Here is a 26,959-nt window from a genome sequence, read left to right as displayed (position 1 = left end):
TTCAGTGGTTAGGTTCAGTGTGGACCTTATGAGGAAATTTGATTTGGTTCTCATCCAATTTGGTTTGTAACCAGGATTGTGGAAAAAGTTAAGTTCATGAACTGAAGTACCACTGTACAGTGCAAGTTAGAGATGCCAGGAACATAAAAAGTCCACTGAGAAAGCCACAAGGAGTGATCAAAGCCAACCCAAGAGAGAGGTTATGAGGCCTATCACCATTGGAAGTTAGCATAGGGATAGGGCTGCTTAAGCACTTTGGAGTTCAGATCTCTTTGCCACAACCTGCACGGAGTGCTGGTCATGGAATCACAGGATTTAATGTTTGCCTTGCTGGATTTCAGTCATACTTTAATCCTATTTTTTTCTATTTTCTTGTTCCTCTTTTTGGAATAGAAATACTTACCCTGTGCCATTTTATGTCAGCAGTATTTAGGTTTTTCTTTCCCCTGATTTTTATAGGAGTTCACAACTAAGAGTTTGCCTTAAATCTCAGAGGAGCCTTTTCAGTAATGCTGAAACTGTTAGCACTTTGGCAACACACAGATATGGACTAAATGTATTTTACATAAGGAGATGCAGTTGACTCTTGTGGGCTAGGGGCAGAATGTTTTGGTGTATGTCTGTTGTCCCCTCTCCAAGCGCCATACACTCATAGGTAAGGCTTTTGGAAGGTGATTGAATTATAGACATGTCCTGGTTACTTTTCTCTTGTTGCTGAGATAAAATATCTGATACCCAAAATTAAAGAAGGAAAAGCTTATTTAACTCAGTGTGTGGAGGTTTCAGTCTGTAATTAGCTGGCTCCAAGGTTGGGTAGCATGGCACTGGGTCAACAGTTTAAAATGGCAGAAGACAACAAAAGCAACAACAACAAAAATAAAGGGGCAGAGAACCAGCCTTTTTTCCTCCCTTACATTGTATGCAGGTTGCCCCCACTTAAAGCAGGTGTAGCGCTCACACCATCTCTGTGTCCTCCTATGCCACAAAATTAGGATGTTTATAAAGTAAGGACCCTGGCTCTCTGCTGAGTTACTTATACTTCTAAACTTTTCCAGTTGACACAGTGTATCAACCATAGCAATCAACCTCTTGTCGACCTGGCAACCAGACACATTTCTTTATACCCATTTCCAGATACAAAGGCAGTTTATTCATACCCATTTCACAACCTGAACATTATAATACAGGTTTATCAATTCTTAAGAACCAATATTGTCTATCAATATTATATTACATTAGAACCATAGCATTCCACCCCTGTCCCTGCAAAGACTCATGTACATTCCTCTAGGCAAAAGCATTTAGTCTAAGAGTTGCCAAAGTCCTAATGGTTTCAGCATTGCTGAAAAGTCCAAGTCCCAAGTCCCCTCCAAGATGTAAGGAAAACTCTTAACTTCAAGCCCCTGTATAAATGAAAACAAAGTGAAACACAGCATTGAATGACACAAGAAAAAAATTTTGTTCCAAATGCTACAAACATTTGGGAATGCAAAGGATTGGGACAAAAGCAAGTCCAAAATCCATCAGGGCAGACATTAAGTCCTATAGTTCAATGTCCAGCATCTGAGGCAATCTATGGCACATTGTGAACTCCAAAGAGCTTGCATGGCTCCACTCTTACGTACTTCTGGTGGTTGTAGTTCCACAGGTTCTCTTATGCCTGCTTTACTCCTCCTTGCAGCTGTCCTTAGATAATCCATGTTGCTGGATTTTCTAAAGTTGTGGGGTCTTCACTGCACCTTTGGCTACACCCTCACAGCTTCACACATTGCTATCTCAGGGGCACACTTCCTGGCCTCCTAGGCCTTCTAAAAAATTAAGGTGAATGCTTTCTTAACCCCGAAATTCTTGCCTTCTGCATATATCTAAAACCAGCGCCACTTGGATAATGCCAAGGTCTGCTGCCAGCTGGAACAGTATCCAGGCTTTTGTCTCTCTTGGCTGTAGGGACTGAGTGCCTGGATCACTGGGCACTCTGAATCCACTTCTGAGGAACAAATTTTCTATGCTGTCACCATTCTGGAACATGGTGCTCTGCAGTTTTCCCTCTCAAAGTAGAGTCTTTCACTTTTGCAGTATTGAGGCTACAAAGGATGAAGACTTGCTGTTTCTTGTGATGCCCTCAGGTCATCTTTTTTTATTCTTTTGTCCCTTCTCAGCAGTGGATATCTTGTTAGCTCTGTCTTTGTAGTGCATAGCTTTACTGGAGCTTCCTTTCTGGTCAACCTCACAACATTTTAAATCATCCTGCTGGGCTCTTCATTTGCAACATAAGTCTGGCTAAAAACCCCCAAACAATAGTCATTCCATAGCCTCAACATTCAATGGCCTTGAAATTTCTTCTGCCAGATTAATTAGTGCACCACTCTTAATCTCACTCTCAGGCAAAGTCTCTGGACATGAGCAAAGTGCCTACAAACTTTTTGCCAAGCCATACAACACATGATCTGGAGTTCAGCACCCACTGCAGTCTTTCTTTCCAGCAGAAACCTGCCAAGCCTGGTCTTTATTTACCAGCAGGATTTGTACCAGCCTTCTGTGTCTTCTGAGCTCTGACTAGAATCTCTCACACAGAACAGTGTAAGGCATTCCAGCTCTACTCTTTCAGGTGCTATCTCTGAACCTTTCCAAATTCTTCCCACAAGCCATTCCCAAAGGCTTTTGAACCACATGGTCAGGTACAGTCACAGCACCAACCCCACTTCTCCGATACCAAGTTCTGTCTTGGTTACTTTTCTCTGAAACAAAATACTTGATGCCCAAAATTAAGGAAGGAAATTTATTTAGTTCACAGTGTGTGGAGGTTTCAGTCTGTAATCAGTTGGCCTCAAGGCAGGTTACCAAGGCACAGTGGCAACACTTCAGGGCTACAAAAGACAGCAAATCAGCAAGAGTAAAAGGGGGCAGAAACAAGTCTCTTTTCTTCCCTTATATTGTAAGCAAGCTATCCTCACCTAGGGCAGATGTAACACTCACCCCATCTCCCTACCCTCTTCTTACACAGGATGAAGATGTTTATGGGCTCCTTGCTGAGCATTTATTTAAACTTCTAAACTTTTCAAGTTCGCACAATGTATCAGCCATAACAAGGGGCTTATAACTGACTTTTCCTCAGGAGATTGGAGTCTGGTTGAAAGAGGTGATTTACTGAGGTGGTTATCTCTAATGGTTTATTGTCCTACCCAGCTCCATCCTTGACTCTCGCTGCTTCCTGTCCACCATTTCCTGAGTAGCTCCCTCTGCCACTCTCCTTTGCTGTACTTTCTTTCCATGCAGCCAGCTGACTGGACTGTTGAAGCAGAACATTAATCCGTGGTGTGGCAAACAGACTGGGGAAGTGGGCATGTTCTGTTCATTACAAAGCTCCAGGACATTTAGGTAGAGCAGTTCCCAAAGCCCTGCGTATGGAGCCAATCAGAGGTGCTGGCTTCAGTTCTTGAGCAAGGTTTTGGTAGGCAGGTTTATCCCTGACATCACCTTGAGGAGTGGAGATACAAAAGGACAGTTGCTATGGAGCCCAGGGCCCTCGAGGTCCCTCTTTCACAGTAGTTTGCGCTCGCACTGTAGTGTGTACTTGTTTTCCTGCTTTACTTGGCCCAAATTTGTTCTGCAGAACTTATTTCTTTTCCTACCATTATTAAATCTAAAATCTTCCTACCTTTTGCATTTATTTTGTCCAATTCTTTGTTCAGGACCAGAAGAAACTATAAATCAACTCTAGAAGGAGGCCCTAAAACCCCAGAATCTGTGAGTCAAAATAAACCTCTCTTCTTTTTAGTTTTGGATGTTGGGTTTTTTTGTGACTAAGAAAGCAACATATTCTTATCTTTCAAAAGCATGATATTTATATATTTGTCTAACCACTTTAAACTACTAACAGCAACGGGTTAAAAGTAGAAAGGTGGCCAGGCATAGTGGCACATGCCTACAATCCCAGCACTTGGGAGGCTGAAGCAGGAGGACTGCCAAGAGTTTGAAGGGAGCCTGGGCTACATAGCCAGTTCAAGGCTGGTCTGAACCACATAGTAGACCATGTCTCAAACACTGCCACCCTCCGCCTCAAAAAAAGTAGAAAAATAGTAAAAAAAAAAAAAAAAAAAAATATATATATATATATATATATATCTCAGAAAAATGGTAATAAAACCCTATGGTATTAATTAGATAAAATAGAAATCAAGGTAAATGAAATAAATAGAGGTAAGGATGGTTTCAGTTATCCTTCAAATGCATCACTGTAAGTTTCTTACTCTTCTTATCTAAGCTGTTTCATCCATGTCTCTAAATGTACCTTCATTGCCTAACTGCCGGTTGCGTATATCTTCTCTGCATTCCTAGAGAGATTGAATCAGCCTTTCTTTCTGTTTAGAGACTTTTGCCTCCTCCTCTGCTCTTGGGATTTAATTCTTCCTCAAACTTTGGTTCATTCTTGTTTTCTGACTTTCCTTCTGATTTTTATGCCTGTCTCCTTTCCTTGTTTTCTGGTGCTTCCTCATTGAAGTCAGTCACTGATCTGGTCACTTTCTCCCTGCTCCTTTCCTAGCCTTGGGTGATGGTAGGACCTGATCTGTAAAATTCCTGTATGTTGGCTTCCTGCTTTTCTGGCCTCTAACACAGCCTTGGAGTGCTAAAGAAAGCTGCTCCTCAGACGGGAACAACCCTCCTTATGCTTTTAGTAATTATTTAAGTTCATTTTCAGTTGAGAAAGATTTTACATTTTGTTAGTAGTTATGGTAGCATATGCATTGTTCTCTAATTAAATTAAGCTTCAAATGTTGTGATTTTTTTCATGTAACATATTACCTGAATTCCTACCTCCAGAGTTATAAATTGACTAAATTTATAAATAGATATAAATAAATATAAATTTATAAATTAGAGTTTCTATCTTAAAGAAATCAGAATAGTTTTTAGAACATCTAAGTATAGATAGGTTCATTCCCAGACATCATAGGCTGGGCACATTAATCACAGGTATTTAAAAGACTCTGAGGACACCTCAGCAGAAGCAGAATTGTGGAGCAGCAGGAGCAGGTGATGGAACCGTGGGCAACACATGGGGCACAGAGAGCAGTTGATGAAGGCAGTTGGTGACTCATTTCTATGCAGCAACCCTCCACAAAAGCGGTCAGAACTCAGCCCTACCTTGTGGGTTGATTTTGACACAGAGCTTCTCACTCAGCAGTAGAACTGACATTTTGCACGAGATAACTGTTGTGGATGTTGAGTGGCATCCTAGCTTCTGTTCCACAGATGATTATGGCAGCCTCTCCATTGTGACCATCAAGAATGTCTCCAGACATTGCCAGATATCCCTTCATGGTAAAACTGCTCCCGGTTGACAACCATAGTTCTAGTATAACTCCTTCTCAGGACTTTTAGAAGTCATACTAAACATTCTTAAACATTCCAGGCACAGTAGCCAGGGCATCGATGTCAGATATCTTCCATTTGTATATTCCTTTAGAGTTTTAAATGTGTTTTCCCATAAACCCTACATGCTTAGATCAAGTATAATGAAATTAAGTGCAGTACCTAATGAAAACACTAAAGAAGGGCTATTCATGTTTCATTTTTATTCATTTTTCTGGAGAAATTTTGTTTTTGAGGATCACAAAATATATTGTCTCCATGTGTGATGATAGCTTTCTTTTAAATTTAGTAACATTTTTATTGTTTGTGCTAGAGACCTTTGACTTCTATGGTTCCTTGTTCCCAAAGAAGTTAGCATTGTAAACAAAATAATTTTTAAAATATAAGAGAGCTCTTCCGTTAAGCCTGTGAGTAATTTGCATAGCAGTGCTGTAAGAATTCATCACAAGTAAATAATCAGCTGTAGGTTGGTCGCTGGAGAAACATCATAGGAAGAAGTAAGCTTGGTGTTTTGAAAAAACAGCAAACAAGTTAGGCTTTGAAAGAAATGTCTTACTTAAGTTGATGCAGGGAAGGTGAGGAGAGTGTGTTCAGGACCTAGGGGACAATGAGAATAGAGCAAAAGACTGCATTGGAGTAGAGCTGTTGCTGGAAGACAAGATTCAGACTGGATGTAGAAAGGACAATCAGATAGTTTTGAGCAGTTTGGGTCTGAATTCCAGGTTGCAAAAATTAAACTTCATCCTACAGCATTTGCAACCATCATGATTGGCTGGGGGGAGGAGAGACACAAGACATACATTTTGTGAAGAACCCTCTTCAACAGGTGGCCAACGGCATGAAGGAGAATGAATGTGGCTCAGGTAGGGTTGTAGAACTAAGGGAGTGAGAACAAGGGAAGGGACATTATAAAGGAAAATCCGCAGGACTTGGTGGCTGATGAGATAGAGGTCATAGTAAAGTGATATCCACATTTCAAGGCTGCATGACAAGAAGAATGCACATTATCTTTAACAGAAATACAAAAGCTGCCATGAGAACTCAGGTGATGTGTTCAGTGTTAGGCATGTGGTGCTTGAGATAATGGGATAAACATCCACAGGGAGAGGTCCAGATGGTAGCCAGAAGTGGTAAAGAATTTATGGAATGTGTGTGTGTGTGTGTGTGTGTGTGTGTGTGTGTCCTCAGGAAGGACCCTGAGAAGTCATCTCTTCCCTCCTGGCTTCTCATTTTATAGATGAAAAAAATGTTACATGTTAAGTGGCCTGATCCTTATCAAGTGGCATTTAGGAGGGAGATCCTATTGCACAATGCAAAGGAATTCTAGTCTTATAAAATGAAAAACACTGGGGGGAAAAAATCTGAAGTTGCCCTTTGGGATGAAACCTAACACATCAGGTTTGAAGCTCCGAAAGGGAAGAAGAATTTGGAATGTGAACCGGGAAGAGTAGAGGACCAAGAAGTTCCCCTGCCTGAGGGTGGGAGGAGGAAGGGAGCCAGCAAAACAGGCCAATAAGGATGCAATGAAGAACAAGTTGGGAGAGGTCAGGAGTCACAGAATGAGGGCTGAGAAGAGCCGCTTGCTTTGATTAGGTAGCCATGGTAGGGGCAGTCACAATGTCAAATGTCGTGCATGGACAAAATGGCAAAATCGCTAAGACTATGAAATGGATAGTACTTCATCTCCTTTTACAAAGGAGGAAACCAAGGGAAAGAGAAGTTAGCCCATCTGGCCCAGAATCACACAGCTCCTCAGTTGTAAAACCAGAATTCGTCAGTCAAGCATGATTTCAGGGGGAGTGATTAAGATACGAGACTTTGACAATAGACGGCTTGGGGTAGATTCCAGACATGGTTATCTGGCAGATACAGAGCTCTGGGAGAGGTGGGCAGAAGTCAGGGAAGCCAGAGAGGTCTTAGTGAAGCCAAGATCACGCACTGGTTAAGCCATAGGTCTTCAGCAAGAGGAGGTAAAACATATTCTTCTGAGATTATTTGCTAGCTCCTGGTCTTTTCACTACTAAAAGCTACTTTTATTTTTCCTCTCCTCCCAAGGATCCCAAGTTGTATAAGATTTTAATTATCAACTCTAAGCTTTTAATTGATGCATTAATTACATTTAATATGATGCTCCCATCTTAAGTATAATGTTTAATTTGTTTTGACAGTCAATTTTAATATATTCCCTTCCCATTTTTTATAACTCAAAGACATATGGAATTGCTAATCAGAACCTAGGACTACTGCATGAAGTTAATACAATCTAGCTAATAGTAAGGATACCTAATGCTGTAATTAACCTGTTTGCTATTTGGGAACTTTTCAAATTTCCATCCATATTAGCCCATAGATACATATTATCATCTAAGAGTACAGAGACACAAGCACTCTAGGTAAACAGGCACAGTTATGGCTAGAGGTGGCCAGGAAGAATAGGACCATTGTTGGCCTTAGGTGTAACAGTTTATTTTTAAATTGTACATATTTAAGGTACAAAATACGGTTGCTATAGGCAAGCAAGTTATAAATGTTTGTTGTCTCATATGACTACCTTCCTCGGTATATTTGTGTGTGTAGAACTACAATCGACTCTTTTTGCAAATGTCCCCAGTACAATGCACTATTAACTATAGACTTCATGTTTACATTAGGTTTGTAGGTGTGTTCATCCTACATAGCTGTAATTTTGTGTCCTTTGATCTACATTTCCACATCCCCTACCCCCACCTATAACAACTCTTTTATTGTGTGTATTCAACTTTTAAAAAAGTATTCTACATGTGAACAAATCATGCAATGTTTTTCTTTCTGTCCCTGGCTTATTTCACTTACCTAGCATAATCTCCTCCAGGTTAGTCCATTTTGTGGTAAATTGACAGGATCTTTTTTAAAGGATGTATAACATTCCATTGTGTATGTGTCTGTTTCTTCATCCATTCATCCATTAGTGGACATTTTGGTGGTTTCTAATCTTGGCTATTGTGAACAATGCTACAGTGAACAAGAGAGAGCAGGTATCTTTAAGGGGATGGTTTCATTTCCTTTGGATATGTGCCCCGAAGAGGGATTGTTAGGTCATATTGTAGATCTGTTTTTAATGTTTTTAAAACTTCAGTTTACATTTCTACCAACAGCATGAAAAGATTGTCTTGCCAACACTTTATCTCTTGAGTTTTTGGTAACAGCCATCTTAGCAGGTGTGAAGTGATTCTTCATTGTGGTTTTGATTTATTTCTCTGATGACTAGTGACCCTGAAACATTTGTATGTCTTTGTTGGAGAAATGTCTTAACATCATGTTCTTCAAACCACCTACCTAACTATCATAGTTGATACTCTGGAGTCAAGTTTGGAGAGGTATGATCTTGTTAGCTCTTTATAATAAAGAATCAATAATGATTCATCACAGATTTTTAAATTAATTTATGTGAGTAGATATGTAGTGATAGGTGATATTTTTCTTACTTCTTTCTAGTACAGTTCTTCAAATGATAGAATGTTGTAAACTACATTTCCCATACAATCTTGCAGCTAGATTGTATATATGATTTAGAATTCACTATCAGAGAGTGGTAGTGGTGGTGGGAAGAACAGCAAGTCTAGATGGATAGTGATACTGTTATTTTTTAAGTTTGATAGTAATATGGTGATACTGTTTCAAAAGTCTTTCTTTCTTTCTTTCTTTCTTTCTTTCTTTCTTTCTTTCTTTCTTTCTTTCTTTCTTTCTTTCTTTCTTTCTTTCTTTCTTTCTTTTTGTACCAAGGATCGAACTCACAACCTTGCACTTGCCAAGGAGACACTTACAGTGCTGAGCTAAATCCCTGGCCTCTGTTTTTGACATAGGCTCTCACTATGTAGTTAGGCTCAATCCTTGAATTCACGGAGTCCAGATTAACCTCAAACTTCCAATCCTGCCTTAGTCTTCTAATGCCGGTTACTGTTGGGCACCACCATGCCCAGCTGAGGGTCTTACCTTTTAAAGGCATATGCTGGAAATTTCTGGGTGATGGTAGGTAGGAGTAAAGATGAAACAGAGGAGTCATAAATTGAAAATTGTTGAAGTTGGTAAATGGAAGTTTATTATACTATTTGGTTTACTTGTATAATATATTTAAAATTTCCCACAAGAATTCTTTCAAGAGGGCTGGAGATGTCATTCAGTGGTGGAGTGGATGTTTAGCACTTATAAGGCCGTGGGCCCAATACCTAGCACCACACAAATAAATAAAATGGGAGGAATGAAAATATCAGGCAGGGTTTAATAGCATTTACCCAAGATCTTTCTATTCCTGTTAAGCAAAAAAGGGTTTTATACAAGGAATTAAGGACCTCTACGTTTGCTACAGTTGCTGGCAGAGCAGGCTGTAGGCTAAGTCTTCCAGATAATCATCAGCACAGCACTATTACGGTGGCCTGCTAAGGTGAATGGCTACTTGTGAGGCCTTTGGGAAGGCATCACCTATCTCAATGCATGGTCCAGGAATACACCCCTAGAGTCCGATCTGATGACCAGGAATCACAGCCATAACTCTTGCCCCCAGGCTATCTGCTACACTTGCTGGAGGTGTGCCAGCAAAGAGGGTGTCCTGCCCCCACCCACCATGGTTGTCCCACGGTGAACCCTAAGTCATATATCTGCAGGTCTAGCTACAAGAGTGTGGGAGTATAGTTTATACCTTTCTGTTGTTTATCAAATGGACTAACAGGAAATGAGAACAAATCCTGAACCAGTCAATCCATCACACTGTTTCAACAACTAGTAATTAGTACTGTTCCCACTACAAGTAATGTCTCCCCTACCCCCCAACTTACTATCACTTACCCCCGTCCCCCCGTCCCCGTATGTGTACGTGTGTGATACTGAAGATTGAAACCAAGGATGCCGTACCACTAATCTACATCCTCAGCGCTTTTTAGTGGGTTCAGGGGGTTGAACCCAGGGCTTGAAAATGCTAGGCAAGTGTTTCAGTGCTGTACCACTGAGTGATATCTAAGTTGGCTAGACTGGCCTCGAACTTGGGATCTTCCTGCCCCCACCTCCTGAGTAGCTGGGATTGCAAATGTGTAGCACAGCACCTGGCCAAGCTTACCTATCTTTAGAACAGTTCAAGTCCTATGAGAAAACTGTATCTGATTTCTTCAGGACCTATTTATTTTTCTTTCTATTTCCTTTACTTTCCTTCCTTCACACACGTACGTGTGTGTGAAACGCAGATATTTACTTGTTTGTGTGGACGCTTTCTGGACTCAATCAATCATGTAGTTTGATATCTACTGTATAAAATGTTTTATGCCACAGGACACTTTATGTGGGATGACCTTGCCTGCTCGAAGAGAGTCTCAGTGATCTAAGGTCAGACAAGTTTATATATTCCCTTCTTTGATCTTTGATACATAACTTCACACAAAGAATAAGGTTATATATTTTACATGGGAACTATTGTAAAGTATACCCTTACCTGTGACAAGATAATAATGCTCAAGTACCTCACAAAATTGTGGTCAGGATCAGAAGTGCTCTACGCCGAGCAAACTGTAATTTGTAAGCTATCATAAATGTTGAGAGGTGGTAATTATGGTTAACATAAAGATCTTTAGATAGTGACTCCAGTCTGTGTCTTAATTAATTGTATAGCCTGATGATCATGTCACATCTTTCAATGAAACTGTAACTCTTTGTTTCTTAAACTCACCATGTACTTCCTGCCTCTGTGGGTTAACCATGTGTTCCTCATACTCAGAAGTTTCAATGCAGGTTCCATTTCCCCTGTCTGTGTCCTCCCTACCCAGCATTCTGAGTGTAGGCAATATACAGGCTGAGTGTCCGTTTTTGGTGTTGAAGACATAACCAAGCACGGACCCCATGAGCCCTCAGGACAGAAAATGCTGTCTTAGGTGAAAAAATGCATTTATTTAAAACTCAATGATATGATTTTCATCTCTTTAATGAATATGTATTTTTTACTCATATTGTTTCATTTCACAGATATTTGTTGAGTGTGTGCTGTGTACCAAGCGGCATATCTATATATGTAAAAAAATTCTGGAAGGCAGAGCAGCATTACCTACACTGCGGTCGTCTTTGCTTTCTGAGATAACAGGTAATGTTGTTTTCTTTGTTATACTCCATTTGCAAAATTGTATTTTCTACAGAAACCTGTATTACTTATTTAGAGGAAATGAATGTATTTTTATAAAAACTGTTCTTCTAGGTGCATACAAAATAACACTCCATGAAAGAAAAGTAAGTTAAAAACAATCTTAAATTCCCAAAGTTAAATTAGAAAAAGAGAGAGATGGGTAGAGATAGAGGAAATGAAAAAGAAAGGAAAGGGACAAAAAGGGAAGAAAAAGAGGAGTGGGGAAATCCATTAATATCTAACATCGACCCAAGGTGGGTGGTGGCTTTTCTTTTACAATGTTTGTTTTAAAGATTTTACAGTGAGCCTGCGTTTATTCTTAGAACAAAGAAAAAAATATTTCAAGGTTCAGTTCAAAGTAAGTTTTTTATGAAGCTGTCTTTGACTTTTATTACCTTTTTTTTTTTTCAGACAAGTTCTTGTTAGGTAGTTCAGACTAGCCTTGAACTCACAGAGATCCTCTTGCCTCTGAGTAAGGTGTGCCAGCAAAGAGTGTGAGGATTGCAGGCTTGAGCTCACACCTAGCCTGAATTTTTTTTTGAAACTTTCTGAACCCCATAGCACTCAACAGATATATAATAAATTGAACAAATAGTATTTTTAAGTGCAGCCTTAGCCTTGGTGATAGGCATCACTAAACCTTGTTAATTTTCCCTTTCATCTTCCAGTTTTCATTTTTGAAAACAAGCTAGATTTCAAATAAGTTATTTTATAACAGAAAAATACATTCTGTATGATAAACTTAGACTACCATCTGCCTACTAATAACTTTATTTTAGTGGCCGAGACCTCTGTAAACCTTTGTCTTTGGCCCATTCTTTTAACCGATTAGTGATATATATGTTATTTTTACACACACATACAAATTATATGAAAATTTAAGTTTAAAATCTACTGATTCCAAAACTATTATTTTGATTGAACTCATGACCTTACGCTTGCCAGGCAGGTACTTACACCACTGAGCTAAATCCCCAGCCCCTTCAGGAACTGTTACACTCCTTTTCTCGAGAACTTCGTGTCTGGTGTTGTATCTCTTTCCATAGAGAGAAAAAGATTCCTTAACCCAGATTGGGAAGTCCGTCCCTGAATGCACTCCCACCTGGCCTGTAACATCATTTCTGTACGCTCAGAGCTGTCCTGTAGGGGGGCATTGGTGTGGCAAGACTCCTAGAAATCACCCATGATTGCCCATTAGGATAGCTGTCATCAAAGGGGCCAGAATGTGGAATGCATCCAAAGTTGAAAGCCTTTCAGCCTTCGGACAGTAAAAATAGACTGGGAACCCTTCCTCATGTGTCAAGGCCCAAGCAGTTGGAGCTGAGCCACTCTCATACCACTATAGTCGCTGGATCACCCAGCTTCAGCCTAGGAAGAATGGGGCTCAGATATCCTTGTCCTGACTTTCTGACTTCTGGAAGATGCCCCGCTGCAGAAAGGAAGAGGTTCCTGGAACCCAAGGTATTAGGTAGTATTTATGTTGTGGAAGTTTTAAAGGATCCTGATGCCAAGGCAAGTTTCATGCTAGAAGGGAGATTGTGTGAAAGAAGAATATGATGTACTCTGAATGGGGAAGAAAAGACACTCTCTGAAAAATATCCTTGTGGGGCACTTTTATTATCACTGACTGAAATGCGTCTCGGGATATACTAGACTGCCTGGATAGTGGCAATGCAGTTCTATCACTTAACTAAGTCAAAATCAATCATCTTGAAGAATTCAAAGTCTGATGAAATAGCGTGTTCTCAGGTCTCCGCTGCCTCACTGAGAGTGCCTGGTGAGGAGGCGTCTGTGCATGTATCAGCCTTGCTTTCAAGTTGCCTTTGCCTCTCTGGGCACCTTCTAACTTGTGATACTGTTTTCCCAAAACTCTTTCTCTTCCTTATATTCAATTGGTGAGCCCTAGAAATGTAAAGCACAGTTACCCATGTGGGAGAACATGTGAACTCTGATAGTCTTTCAATTCTGATGAGGAAGTACGGTTGCAGGTAGATTAACCAAAATCCCCTGAGTATGAGTTTTTAATTCTCTGACGTAGGGTGATTTCATTGAAGAGATTGCTTTAATCTCTTGCAGTTGATGGATAAACTGTCTGCTCAGTTTCAAAGCAAAATTTGTCCACTGCCCAGTTGACCACCAGGTTGGGTAGTTGATCCCATGTTGATGCCATTTATGCAGGATTTGTGATTTTCCTAAAATGAGATTGCTCCATCAGAGGTGCTTCTGAGTCTCTGTGGTCTGTACCCAGCTGGACATGTGCCCTGTGACCTGACACACTAAAAGCACCGAATCCGTGGAGCACAGTGTTTCATAAGAGTGCCTATACTGCCTGCTGCTAATAGTGTTCCTGTAACTGTAAGCATAAGATTATGGGATATGACTCACTTCACAGTAAAAATGGAGGGAAAAATTTGAAAGGCACAATAAAATATAGAAATAAAATTTTATAATTTGATGTACAAAAATTGCTTTAGTGTGGCTAGTGGTAAAATGTGAAAGTTGTATTATCAGCAAGTTGTTTACTTGTAATAGTTCATTTTAATCAGTGGTATTTATTATATGTTGAATTATTTCTTGTTGTGTTTTAGGGGTATCAAGTATATATATCTTCTGTTATCTGCTTCTAAATACATTCAGAACAAGAGAAATTTGGACTAATTTTTAGACTACGCATACTTTCTAAATATGATGCATTTCAAAAGTGGGCTCGAATTAACAGAATTGCAAAACATGACAGTGCCTGAAGATGATAACATCAGCAATGATTCCAATGATTTCACTGAGGTAGAAAATGGTCAAATAAATAGGTGAGTATTTTTCTACTAACATGCTTTATCCAATGAAAGAAATAGCTCTAAAAATTTATTCTGGTTTTCCATTATTCTCTTGAATTATTCATTACTAAAGTTATGCTCCACTTGAAGATACAATTTGAATTTCTTATGTGACATCTGTTGGGCATAGTCTGCCTTAGCAGATGAAGCAAATAGGAAAGTAATTTATTCATCTTTCAAATCTTTCAATTGAGTCTAATGAAAGTGTATAAATACATTGGACCCCAACCAGCGTAACTTTTCAAAAGCTCAGTGCTTGTGAATTAAGACAAACTGTTCAAATTTTACCACATCTCATATTTGATTGTATACTATAATCATAGGTACACATTTTAATTGACACGGTCAAAGTTGTATTTGCCAATAATCCAGTATTAAAACTACAAACGAGTACCTTGTCATTGTGAACACCCATTTGTAGTGTGGATTTTTTGTTTGTTTTTGTACTGCGAATCAAACTCATGACATCAAGCTTACCAGGCAAGTGCTTGAGCCACTGAGCTAAGTCTCCAACCCGTTGTTTGTTTTTGTTTTGGGGGGATTTTTTGGTTGGGGGATCAAACTCACAACAGGCAGGCACTGTGCCACTAAGCTATATCCCCAACCCTGTAGTGTGGATTTCAAATAATAGCGATAGTTGGGTTCAGATGGCTCTGCGAGAGACCTATAATAGAAAAGTAGCATTTGAAAAAGAAAGGAAAGGAGAAGAAGTAGGGCAGAAAGAAGGCTCAGTTGGGTGTAGTGCTACATGCATAGCCCTTGGGAGACTAAGGCAGGAGGATCACTACAAATGAGTTCCAGGCCAGCTACATAGTGGGCTACATAGTGATAGCCTGTCTCAGAAAAAAAAGAAAAGCAAAGGATGAAGAAGAAGAGAGAGAGGGAGGAAAGAAAGAAGTGGGGCTGGCTTGGAAGCTCTTGCCATTAGGTGTGGCCTTGGACGAGTCCTCTCAACTCTTGGGTCTGTGTTTCTAAAACTGTAAGACCAGAACCAAATGCATTTCTTTCAGTTATTTGGGGCATTCTCTGACTCAGTAGTTTTTAGCTGGCTTATGTGGCTCTTCAGCAGGAAGTTTTCTAGTCTGAGAGAAGACAATGGGTTCGCCAGGACCATTTTGTAAACACCAGCAATGCCATTACAGCAGAGGGAACAACAGAGAGAAGAGACAACCTACAGAATGGGAAGAATTTTTTTTTTGCCAACTACTGTTCTGTGGACTAATATCTAGAATAAAGAACTAAAAAAAAAAAAAAATTTCCCCCCTAAAGGACCTGATTAAAAAAATGACACATTGAAATGATGAGATACTTCTCAGAAGAAATGAAAGAAATGTTCAGCATCTTTGGCCATTTAGAGAAATGCAAATCAGAACAGTTCTGAGATTCCATCTTACCTCAGTGAATAGCAGAAAAACTCCAAGAAATAACAAATGCTGGTGAGGTGGTGGGGGAAAATAGCCTCGCTACCCTGTTGGTGTAGTAAACTGATACCACTACTGTGGAAATCAGTGTAGAGAGTCCTCAAAAATAGAAAAATAGAAAGTTCTTTTGACCCAGCTATACCTGTCCTGGGTATCTTCACAAAAGAGCTAGTTATTATAACACAGTGATGCACAACTCACATTAGCTAAATCATGGGAGGACCTATCTGTCTGTCAACAGATGTATGGATAAAGAAAATATAGTGTTTTTACACAGTAGAATACTATTCCGTCATAAAGAAAGATAAATTTGAGTCATTTGTAGGAAAAAAATGAATTGTGAGAACATAATACTGAGTGAAATGTCAGTCATGAAATATGTCATTTTTTTAACCAAGAGACTCAAACTATAAATAATTAAAAAAACAAAGTAAAACAGCCACAGGAAGAAATGGAGAGGTAGACTATGAAAATGAGAAGATTATCAGGGGAAGGAGGAAGAGGAAAGAGCCTGGGGTGGGGTCAAAATGATTAAGATGTGATACATATTATGTATCAACCTCCAACTTGAACATAATCTCTACATATCACAAGCATATACTAATAAAACACTACCATTGCTATGATTTGAGAGGGTCAGCAGGAAACTGGGGCAGGGGAAGATAAGGACATTTGTCAATGAATCAGCCATCTTTGTATAAATCGTTTCTGATAGTTGCTCTGCATTGTGGTATAATGTGTCATTGAGAGCCCAGCAAAGGACTTAGCTGTCAGTATTGGCATGCACTTGAAAGTTTCATTTTTCCTGCCTGGAGTGAAGGGGAGGTCCCCAACTCAATTTCCTCATTATCATGCAAGTACTGTTCATTGTATTAAGTGATGTTTCCTCTTATTTGGCTCAAGTTTACATCTTTCACCATTTTTTGAGTAAATGATGAAAAATAACCGTTTCTTGAATGTCATGTGTTCTCCATGGCTACTACATACCCTTATAATCATCATGGAGAGTAGGTGTTCTAGAAATGACAGAAAATTTAAAAATTTAATTTACAATTAAGGAAGCTTAGGGTAAAAAAGAAAGAAAAAACAGTTGCCTGTGGGCACAGACAGGTCTGTCTAAATCCTTGTGCGTCTGCCTGTGGTGCCTGTAATGGTTAAAAGTAGGGCTTCACTTAGTTCCCTGCCCCCGTGCTCTGTGTCCCTGCCATGTACCCTAGTCCTTGCTCACTGAGAGTGGCAAGTAGGACATTTTGGTTTTATAAAAAAATTTCAGTCTCAAAGCAGCACAGCCTTGAGCGCCCTAAAATGAGTCATTTATAACAGAATTTGAACTTGCTTTTTCAAAGTTTCACTTGTCAAGACTGATGCAATATTTTCGAGGTGATTACCACTTGCAGGAGGTAGACAAACACTCATCCTCACCCAGACTTGGGCCTGCTGCCCAGATGAGCTCACTTCCCCAGTGACTATGACAAGGGCAGTGAGCTGGGATAGAGGGGAACTGTGGGGTGCTGGCCACTCGTGTTGCAGAATTTGGCCCCACTCTTTCAAATGCAATGTATTGTAATGTGTTTCCTTATTTTATTGCCTCTCCTTTGCTGACCGTAGCTCACAAATATGGCTTCATTTCTAGCTCTGGGACAATGCAATAAAAAAAATCATATAGGACAGCATGAAACTAATAAAGGTTAGCAAATATCAGGAAAGATCCTTGCCAATTTGATGGAAGGCCCTTATTGGATGGCCTAGCTCCCTGCGTCACCCTGTTCCAGCAGCCCATGGTCATGCAGAAGTGGGAGTCCTGCACCCCCCACTCTCCCTGCCACTTTCTCTCATTTGTGGGAGGAAGGCAGGCTCAGCTGTATGACTCCATAAAGAGCCACCCTTCCCCAAACAGTAAACTGTAAAAGTAACAGCACTTCTTCTGAGGAGGCTAGAAAAAGTGTTGAAAACAATGTTGATCTCCTGTCACCTGGCATCTCCTTGATAATGGCATGGAAATTCCCCACCAGGATACAAAGAAAATCATTTTTTCAGTTTAGTTAAAAACAGGGTAGAGCCATTTGGCCATTAAGATACCTGTCAGTAGACTGGGAGTGCCAGTGCAGGTCATTGCTCTGGGAGGCAGAGACAAGAGGATCACAAGTTCAAACCCAGCCTAAGCAATTTAGCAAGACCATGTCTCTAAATCAAAGATCAAAAAGACTGGGGATGTACCTCAGTGTGAAGGCTCCGGGTTCCATTCCCAGTACCACCAAAACACAAAACTGATACTTCAGTTCAATTGTTTTATTTCATGACCTGATTTTGGGGTTCTACAAATAGAAATATATATCTGGAATTAACACTGAATGAACTATGAGCTTTCTACTCCCCTTTCTACCTGTAGTCTGGGTTGTGACCATTTGCTAATCCTGTTTTAACTCCCTTCTGGCCATCTCTCTTGGCTTCTGCATACTGTATGTCACAGGCATTTAAATACACATGTGCAACATTCAACACCCTTGTTGAATGCAGATTTTAGTTCGGTAGGTCTGGTTTGGGGTCTAATATTATGGCTTTAGCCGCCTTGCTTGTGGTGTCTGCCTGCTGGTCTGGATCATACTTGGAGTAGCTGACTCTAGACTCTTCCTCTTGCGAGAGCCTCCTAAGAAAAGGGATGGTTTTAACATCTTTGTCTCCCTTGTCCTAGGCCTCATGCAGGGTGAACGTTCTAAATTACTTGTTGAATGGGTAGAAGGTGGGCTCTATGGCTTTGGATTGCACTTGTGTTGAATCCTGGTTCCTTCCTAGACCTGTGTGATGCTGCTCTCTGAACCTCAGCCCCATCCCTGTAAGTCAGGGGTCATAGGATTGTTGGAGAATGTGTGACACAGTGCTGTTTATAGATTAATAGCTCTGGTTCTACAGTCAGCCACTTTGGTTCAAATCCTGGCACGACCGTTTAGTAATTAGCAATGTAACTTTGGTCAAGTTATTTAATTTCTGTAAAATAGTACCAACCACATAATAGTTGTTATGAAAATTGATGAAAAAATCCATTCAAAATACTTGGCACTGTATCTGGCAATAGTAAGCCTCTCAGTATGGGAAAAGTATTAATAAAACTCCAGCCCTCTTTTTCTGGCAGTATTCTTTTCTTTTCCACTCCAAGGAGCACTGATATTACTTTAGGTTTTGCATGACTACTGGTTATTATAGTCTTCAATGTGGTGAGATATTTGTAGATTGTCATAAGTGTATCCAGAAAAATCTTCACATATTCTTGTATTTATCTGCTGTTGTTCTCAACCCTATTCATGTATTAAGATTTGTTCTTAAAAGACATTAGGGCAGCTCTTGTCATTATACCCCCGATTCAATTGTGTGTGTGTGTGTGCTGTTCAGGGTTCATGTACTATAAGTTTTATTTTTATTTTCTTTTTCTTTTTCTTTTTTATCGGTACCGGGGATCGAACTCACAACCGCCTGCTTGCAAGGCAGGTGCTTATGCCGCTGAGCTAAATCCCCAGCCCCTAAGTTTTATTTTTAATTTGATTGACTGCGATGCTAGGCATTGAATCCACACTGAGCTACATCCATAGTCCTTTTAAAATGTATTGTATTGTATTGCATTGTATTATATTTTGAGACAGGATATTGCTAAGTCATTAAGTTACCCCGATTGGACGAGAATTTGTAATCTTTCTGCCTTAGCTTCCTGGGGTGCTGAAATTATAGGACATTATGTCTGGCTTTTATCACTTAAGAAGACCCTTCAGAAGTTATCTCTTCTTGCCAGGCATGGTGGCACACGCCTATAATCAATACCAACACTCAGGAACCTGAGGCTGGAGGAACCCCATGAGTTCAAGGCCAACTTGCACTACATACTGAGTTCAAGGACAGCCTGAATTACAGAGTGAGATCTTAGCTCAAAAAAAAGTTAACCTTTTTTACCTTCCAGTATTTCTTCTGTACTTTTGGGAAGAAGATTCTATAATTTCTTGATGTTCAATTTTTGTGTCAGGAATTTTCTTTCTTCCTTCTATGACTCTTGTTAAAATTAGTCGTTTTCTTCCTGTGTTCAACCAAACAAAGCTTTACTTTCATCTCAATCTTCTCTTTAGTGCCTGCTGTTCCTTTAGGTTTTTTTTTTTTCTCTTCATGTGTTTTCTGATCCTTCTTTACTTGCTTGCTTCCTCCCATTTTTTCCTTTTTTTTTTTTTTTTTTTATATAATGTTAACATTTCAGAGAAAAGACTGCTGGGAAAGGTCATTTAAGTTCAACCACTCATCTCTTTCTCATCTCCTGTGTGTTATGAATCCCTCAAATAAAACAGTATAATCTAGTAAAAACCTGATTGATAGAGATTAAAATAGGAAGATTATCTTTCTATTGTACAAGTCATCCTTAATAAGGTCCTTTTTGATTTATTTTTAGTTTGAAATTACAGCTTCATGTTGCTTTCTTCCTTCACATTGTAATATAAAATCTGTATACTTTTAAGATTTGATCTATTTGGGATCACCAAATCACTGATTGTAGGACTTGGTGGTATTTTTTTCACAGAGCAGTTGCCTGCTAAGAGTTGATCAGATTCTGCTTTATGAGTACAGACTGACCCATTGAAAACTGTTTTTTAACAATACTTTCATCATCCCGATGCCCATTGTCAAAGATACCTTCTCCAGTGCCACATTTAAATCAATAAAAAAGAAAATTTTATTACCAGAGGTCAATGCTTTTTAATAGACAGTTGCACTTTTAAAATGGTGAGGTAACAGAATCTTGTGATAATCTCCTTGACCTAGTTATTTTAAATGTAAATTTCCATTACAGAAAGGTTGGTTTTAAAGAAGAATCAAGATATAGCATATACATGTACAAATTTACCTATGATGAATGTGATCATTATATGTATCTAAAAGGTAATAATTCTAATCAATTAAAAAAAAGATTATTTTTATCAATTTTTTTTTTTTTTTTGTCTTTTTCCTTTTCATTGGTACCAGGGATCAAACCCATGACTGCCTGCTTGCAAGGCAGGTGCTTGTGCCACTGAGCTAAATCCCCAGCCCCATTTTAATCAATTTTTTAAAGTTTATAAGAATTCAAAGCAAATATCTAAAAATTAGAGGTATGTAAAGGTTGAAACATCATAAAGAGAAAAAAGTACTTTCTTTAAGGACTCCATTCTTAGTTAGCTAAATTTCCCTGCAACCTAAGCTACTTTCTGATTCCTAAGTAGAAGTTGTGTTATTTCAACTGAATAAACCATAGATATAGATATAAATATAGGTATAGGTATAGATAGATACATAGTAGCTAGCTCTGAGACCCTCACTTTCTGTAAGCTGCACAATCTATGACCTGTCAGTCACTGTATTCAGTTTTGGAGGATTCTTCTGTGTTACTAATGTGTGGCTAGAAACCCAGTAAGAAGGAGCTGAGAGAATAGGGGCCCTCACTGCATAACCACTGTGGGCGCAAGACGTTTGATGATACTGTGTGTGCTACACAGAAGGTAGGAGTCAGAGTAAGTCAGGACTCACAAGACTCAGGTAAGTAGGTCAGAGTCAGAAACCTTGATGCAGACTGAAGAGCCAGGATGCTTTGGTAGATGAGGGTTTTGAATTGTCAGAAGGGACCTGGCATAATGGCACACTCCTGCAGTCCCAGCACTCTGGGAGGATAAGGCAGGAGGGTCTCAAGTTTGAGCCTAGTCTGGGCAACTTAGTGACTTAGCAAGACTCTGTCTCAAAATTAAATGAGAAAAAAATTAACACAACTTGGAGATGTAGTTTAGGATATGCAGAGGCCCTGGTTCGATCTCCAATACAAGAAGAAAGAAAACAAATTTTGACCTGGCAGGAGAGGATGGATGGGTAGGGGGTGACCCAGACCTCTTGGGGAAAGGGGCTTCTCCTCCTGTCTTGTTCTGTCTTTCAGTCTGAGTTCTGAGAATGCCCTCCTCTGATCTCAGCCCTCCATTCACTCCTGTCAGATTACAGGGGGAGCTAAGATTGTAGGGTTAGCTAACACTGGCGTAGAGGCAAAACCAAATGAAGCAGCATCTGGAACAGCAGAACTAGAAGAGTGTGTACTTGAGTCTGACTCAGTGAGGAACCAGAGATTTTGATGGGCAAATCTGTGAAGTCTTGCTGCAGGAAGCAGACAGAATCAGGGAAACACTTGACAATGTGTTTTAATATACTTTTTAATGGCTATGCATAGAACAGCTGTGTTACCAGGCTGATTCTACAGGTTTGCAGGAAACGGCTGGCAGCTAAGCAGGGACCTCCTTCTTCATTCCCTTTAATTTCACTGTTTGACCCTGCTGAACATCACGTCGCGTCGCGTCACATCACGGGACCTGCATCCCTTTCTTCTCTGTTCTCTAGTCCCCTGCCACCAGCTCTAGTGAGTACTGCCAGGCCAGGGCTTGAAATTTACTATCGCAAGTGGTTTGTTAGTGTTCTGTTTGGCTTATTTAAGAAAATGCTCATGCTTCTCCCTTAATGTAAAAATAAGAGGAATTCTTTGTGGAAAACAAGTTTTCAGCTTAAGAAAGCAAATGGGATACCTGTGGGAAAAGATTTGGTAGATCTAAGTTGCTTATTAAAGTTAGCCTGATTCTCTGTAAGCTCTACGAGTCCATTTTATTTAAGAAAGCCTGGCACCCATGTTTCCTTGGGATGCCAGTATAGAAGAAAAGGCTGCCTTTCAATGCTTCTCTGCAGCCAGATCTTAAACTTCAACTCTGTGGAAAGATTTAAAATGTTAAGGGCAAAAGAAGAGCTAGACCAATTATTAACAGCAGCATGATTCAGTTGCCAGAGTTGCTCTCTAAAGATACTGCTTTCATTATGTTACTTTCTTGCTAAGAACAAGCAATACTGTTTCTCCAATTTCTGCCTTTAAGTTTCTCGTGGCTAACATTAGTTTCCCTGGATTCCTTACCTCATCTTAATTTTGCATAGCCCAACATTCCTATACTGGTGTAGCCAGTATAGCTAAAGTGAGTGCCTGCATTTCTTCCACATCTGTTTGGTTCCCTACAGTGATTGACAGGTCAAAATTGTGCAGCTTATACCAAGTAATGGTCTCAGAGTAAGTTATATATATATAAAACTTGGTGTAAGCTGCACAACATCACAGGGCTATATCAGTGGTCTCGAGGCTGGGAGAAAGGCCAAGGTGTGAATGCACCCTGTTGGGTAGCCCAGCTGTCAGGGGTCTCTGTGATGCTCCATGCTCTGGGGAGAATGCCAGGGCGTGATTGCTCCAATGACTGCTTAAGCTGCCAGTGCCAAAGCAAATCCAGCACTTACTGGGCACTTCATGCCCTCACAGCTTTTCATCAAACAGTTCCTGGACTCTTATATGCCACAGTAGATGGCTCTGCCAGGGAGTACAACTGAGCTGTTTTCTCTGGAATATGAACCCTGGATCTCGATCAGAGCCCCTCATCTGAAATCTCAGCCTCCCAAGTGTGGTTACTTCCCCCAGTTGGCAGAGTTATGTTTCCTAAAGAAACAAGCTTGAAGGAATTCTTAATTAGTTGACACACAGGAGAGATAATGTATGCAAGGAAGCTCACATGTTTCTACCGAAGGAACTTCCTGCATGCTCCGGTAACACCACTAGAGAAGTTAGTCTGTGGGACAGCTTACTTACATGCCCTTCAGTGGTGCGAGCTGATATAGGCAGTTTTCCTCAGCTTTTGAAGATGAAAATGAGAGTGAGCCCTGGGAAATCCACAGGTCTTAGATAACTTTTTATAAATTCTAATTAAAGTCAGATATAGACCTGACAATGTGGCTCCCACAGTGGTACAAGGAGTAAGTGATACAAGAAGAAATTTGGATTTGGCTCCTTCATTAGCAGTAACATTCAGTATTTTCCGGATAGGTTTTACACCAGCCACATCGCTTTCTGCTTGTTTATTAACCAGCATACTTTTGGTGGTGACACTAATCCTGCTCATCCTAAATGTATGGCCAGTATGATTCCTCCTGATACTATAAAAGGTGCTGTGTGGGCAGTACTGCGTGGTAGCTCCAGACCAGTTGAAGAATTCCATGCAAAAGCACTAGGAAGACCTATTCAGGTAGTTTATGCACCCTCACATCTGTTTCACATGCTATTTGAGTTGTTCAAGAGCTCAGCGAGCATCAGTGAAGCTGTATGAAAATAGAAAAGTGGGGTATCTTGCTATTAAAGCTTCTTGTGTAAAGAAGACTTGTCCATTACAACAATGACCTGGTGGTAGAGTCCCACTTCAAAAAATAGATTGTCTTTTCAACTACAATTACGCATCTGCTCTTAGACCTACCCTAGAGCCGGCAAGAACAATCCCTTTGGCCACATTGGTAATGGTTTGCCAATTTCTCATCCGTATGCTAGATATTCTCAAGGAGATCTACAACTATCTCCCATGCAAGGAATAGGTTCTAATACTGTCATTTATTTGAACCCTCTTTCAAGTGATCAGTGGAGAGGTTGCTAGTTTTCAGTCAGTCTGCACAGCACCATTATAAGACTAACCAGGGCAAGATCAAAACTAGCAGAATTTTGTAGAGAACTGATCACTGTGGTTCTCTTTGTCAAGATCGATTGTCTTCTGTAAGTCAGCAAGAGAGCACCCACCTCTGAGCTCTCTACCCAGTACCTGAGTGCATATTTTCTCAATATAAACCAGACCTTTCCATAGAGCCCTACCTGTAGTTATTCTAGCCACAGTTTCCACTAAAATAGTAAACTTTGGGCTGGAGATTTAGCTCAGCGGCGCAAGCGCATGGTCATGAGTTCGATCCCTGGTACCGATAAATAAATAGTAAACTTTAAATAAAGTCCAATTTAGATGGTTTTAAATTTATTAATGAAAAATTCACTGTGATTAGGCCTAACCATAAACAAATCACTGAATTTACAGACCTGGAAGGATCAAATACCTTATTAATGTATCTTAGCAATACATGGGGTGCCTTGCCTCCATGTGGACTTTAGCCTGACCGTTGTGTTAGTCGCCACCTTGCCAGTGACACACAATACCTGGCCCTCACAATTTAAAGCAGAAGAGATTTATTTGAGCTCACGTTTTAGTCCATGGTCAGCTGGTGCAGGGAGAAACAGCAGAGTAGAAGGATATGGTGAAGAAAGCTTAATAGCTAAGATGGCAAAAGAGAAGAGAGGAACCAGGAGGGAGGCCCACCCTGCTCAGGCCTGCCTCGAGTGACTACCACTGTCATCCAGGCACCATCTCCCAATAGCACACGCAGTGGCCGAGCTCCCCGTGGAGTTCCCCTTGTTACTTGTACCCAGTAACAAGTCCAGTGCCTTTATGACCCACCCCCCGCCAAGCCCTGCTTCTGAGTGCTTGAGAATTTGGGGGACATCCTACAGCTAAACCATAAAAGTCATAAAGTTTTGGCTATAACCCTGAGTATATTTAATGGTTCTTAGAGCATCTCAAATGCTTATTTCTATGTATTTGTATGCAGTTTATGGCATTCAGCCTGTCTGGCTCTTCGCCATCCCAGCCGCCTCTCCCCATGGGATCAGGAACGACCAGTGGCTGTTGCTCTGTGTGCTAGATGCTGGATTGATGTTTTACATGTGCTCTTCCTTGTATTTATTATTTAGACACAGGGCCTCGTTATGCATTCCAAGCTGGCCTTTAACTCACTCTGTAGCCCAAGCTGGCCTCAAATTTGAGGCAATCCTCCTGCCTCAGCCTTTCAAGTGCTAGGATTACAGATGCGCTCTACCACATCCAGCCATGTGCTCTTGTTTAAGTTTCCCAATAAGTCTACAAAACAGCGTTCCTCCCATTTCATAGGTGATGAAACCAAGGTAGCATGCCCAGGTCCTCAGACCTAGTGAGGATTTGAACTCAAATTCTGAATTCCATGTTTTCTTATAGCTCTAGCTTTGGTCCTAATGGTAGACAATAGGCCCAAACTCTCTCTGCCATAATTTCCTATCTGAATTCCTAGAGCCTGATGCAGGCATCACTTATTAAGGAGCCCTTGTCTCCCTTATCACCTGTCCTCATAACCTGCATATAGTGAGGGCCGAAGGAATGTTTTATGGCAAAACTGTTGTTTTCTTCCTCATTTTGCAAGGAAGAGGGAATTCTTACATAGTAATTTTGTGCCCCAATGTGGCTCGGGATGAACTTTGCCTGTAGTATGCTTTAAAATACATTTATAATGGTCCTGGTATTACCTAATTTTGTACTTAGAGGAAAATTTACATTAAAGTTAACTTACACTGTATATATACAATATATATAACTTTCTGACTTATGGTTGTCTTTTATTTTATCTCAAGATGAGCACCTATTATTGTTAAGGTTTTATACTAGGTAGAGTGAGGGATATAAAAATGAATGAAGCAAACTACCTGCTGTTGAAGCTCTTACAGTTTATTTGGTAAAACATGAATATATACAACTGACAATGCCCCCTCCACACAAACGATGGGGGAATGTGTTGAATGGGGCTATTCATTTTACACAAACCAGTTCATGTGTAATATGTTTTGGTAAATAGTAAATCATTTAGTCTGGATGTTAAGCTTTAAATCATTATCATAAGACTGTGTTGTACATGTCTTTACAGCAAGTTCATTTCTGATCGTGAAAGTAGAAGAAGTCTCACAAACAGCCATTTGGAGAAAAAGAAATGTGACGAATATGTAAGTATCACTGAAATAAGTGTGCTTTTTTCTTTACAACCACATAAATTAGGACAGATGTTTTTAATCCCCATAGGTTAGCACCAAAAGCACAACTATATCCTATGTACTTTTCTCCTGAAACCTATTTTTAAAAATGGTAACTAGACTACTGAGAAAAGAATGTCTTAAATCTTTTTTCCACGGTGCTTCCTAATAGTGCTTTAAAGGCTTTGGCTTGATGAACTTTGTTGGAGACTGTTTGGCTCACTGTGTTTGTTTCTTTGTTCAGATTCCAGGAACAACCTCGCTGGGCATGTCTGTCTTTAACCTAAGCAACGCCATCATGGGCAGTGGGATTTTGGGACTTGCTTTCGCCCTGGCAAACACTGGAATCCTTCTTTTTCTGTGAGTCTTGACATGACTAAACTTTCCATTTTAAAACTATTTTCTGTAGGCTTCTGTTACAACGTAGAAAAAAAATTGGAAATGTTTCTAAGTAGTTGTTATGTATTTTTTATTAACTGGG

The 26,959-nt window shown here is 40.0% G+C and overlaps 1 protein-coding gene and 1 pseudogene across 4 annotated transcripts in view; both read left to right on the top strand.

Moving 5' to 3' along the window:
• Slc38a1 (solute carrier family 38 member 1) overlaps positions 1–26,959 on the top strand; it is a 72,052-nt gene that overhangs the window by 8,557 nt on the left and 36,536 nt on the right. For 2 of the 4 annotated variants that reach the window (XR_010049222.1, XM_003476080.5), the window contains exons 2-5: positions 11,359–11,473; positions 14,101–14,319; positions 26,376–26,451; positions 26,723–26,838. Coding sequence is in view for 3 of the 4 variants with exons in the window: in XM_003476080.5 (XP_003476128.1) it covers positions 14,198–14,319; positions 26,376–26,451; positions 26,723–26,838 (314 nt within the window). In the remaining variant the exon portion in view is untranslated. Of the gene's footprint in view, positions 1–3,692; positions 3,748–10,671; positions 10,726–11,358; positions 11,474–14,100; positions 14,320–26,375; positions 26,452–26,722; positions 26,839–26,959 lie in introns of all 4 variants that reach the window. The other 2 variants (XM_013159292.3, XM_013159293.3) reach the window with 2 other exon arrangements.
• Positions 14,994–26,356, top strand: LOC134477194 (pyruvate dehydrogenase (acetyl-transferring) kinase isozyme 3, mitochondrial-like; annotated as a pseudogene).

Source organism: Cavia porcellus, unplaced genomic scaffold (assembly GCF_034190915.1).
Source record: "Cavia porcellus strain 051 isolate PalLab524CR breed Dunkin Hartley unplaced genomic scaffold, mCavPor4.1 scaffold_8, whole genome shotgun sequence".
In the NCBI taxonomy this organism is placed as follows: domain Eukaryota; kingdom Metazoa; phylum Chordata; class Mammalia; order Rodentia; family Caviidae; genus Cavia; species Cavia porcellus.
Note: the sequence above shows the minus strand (reverse complement) of the source record. Positions and strands in the feature narration are given on the sequence as shown.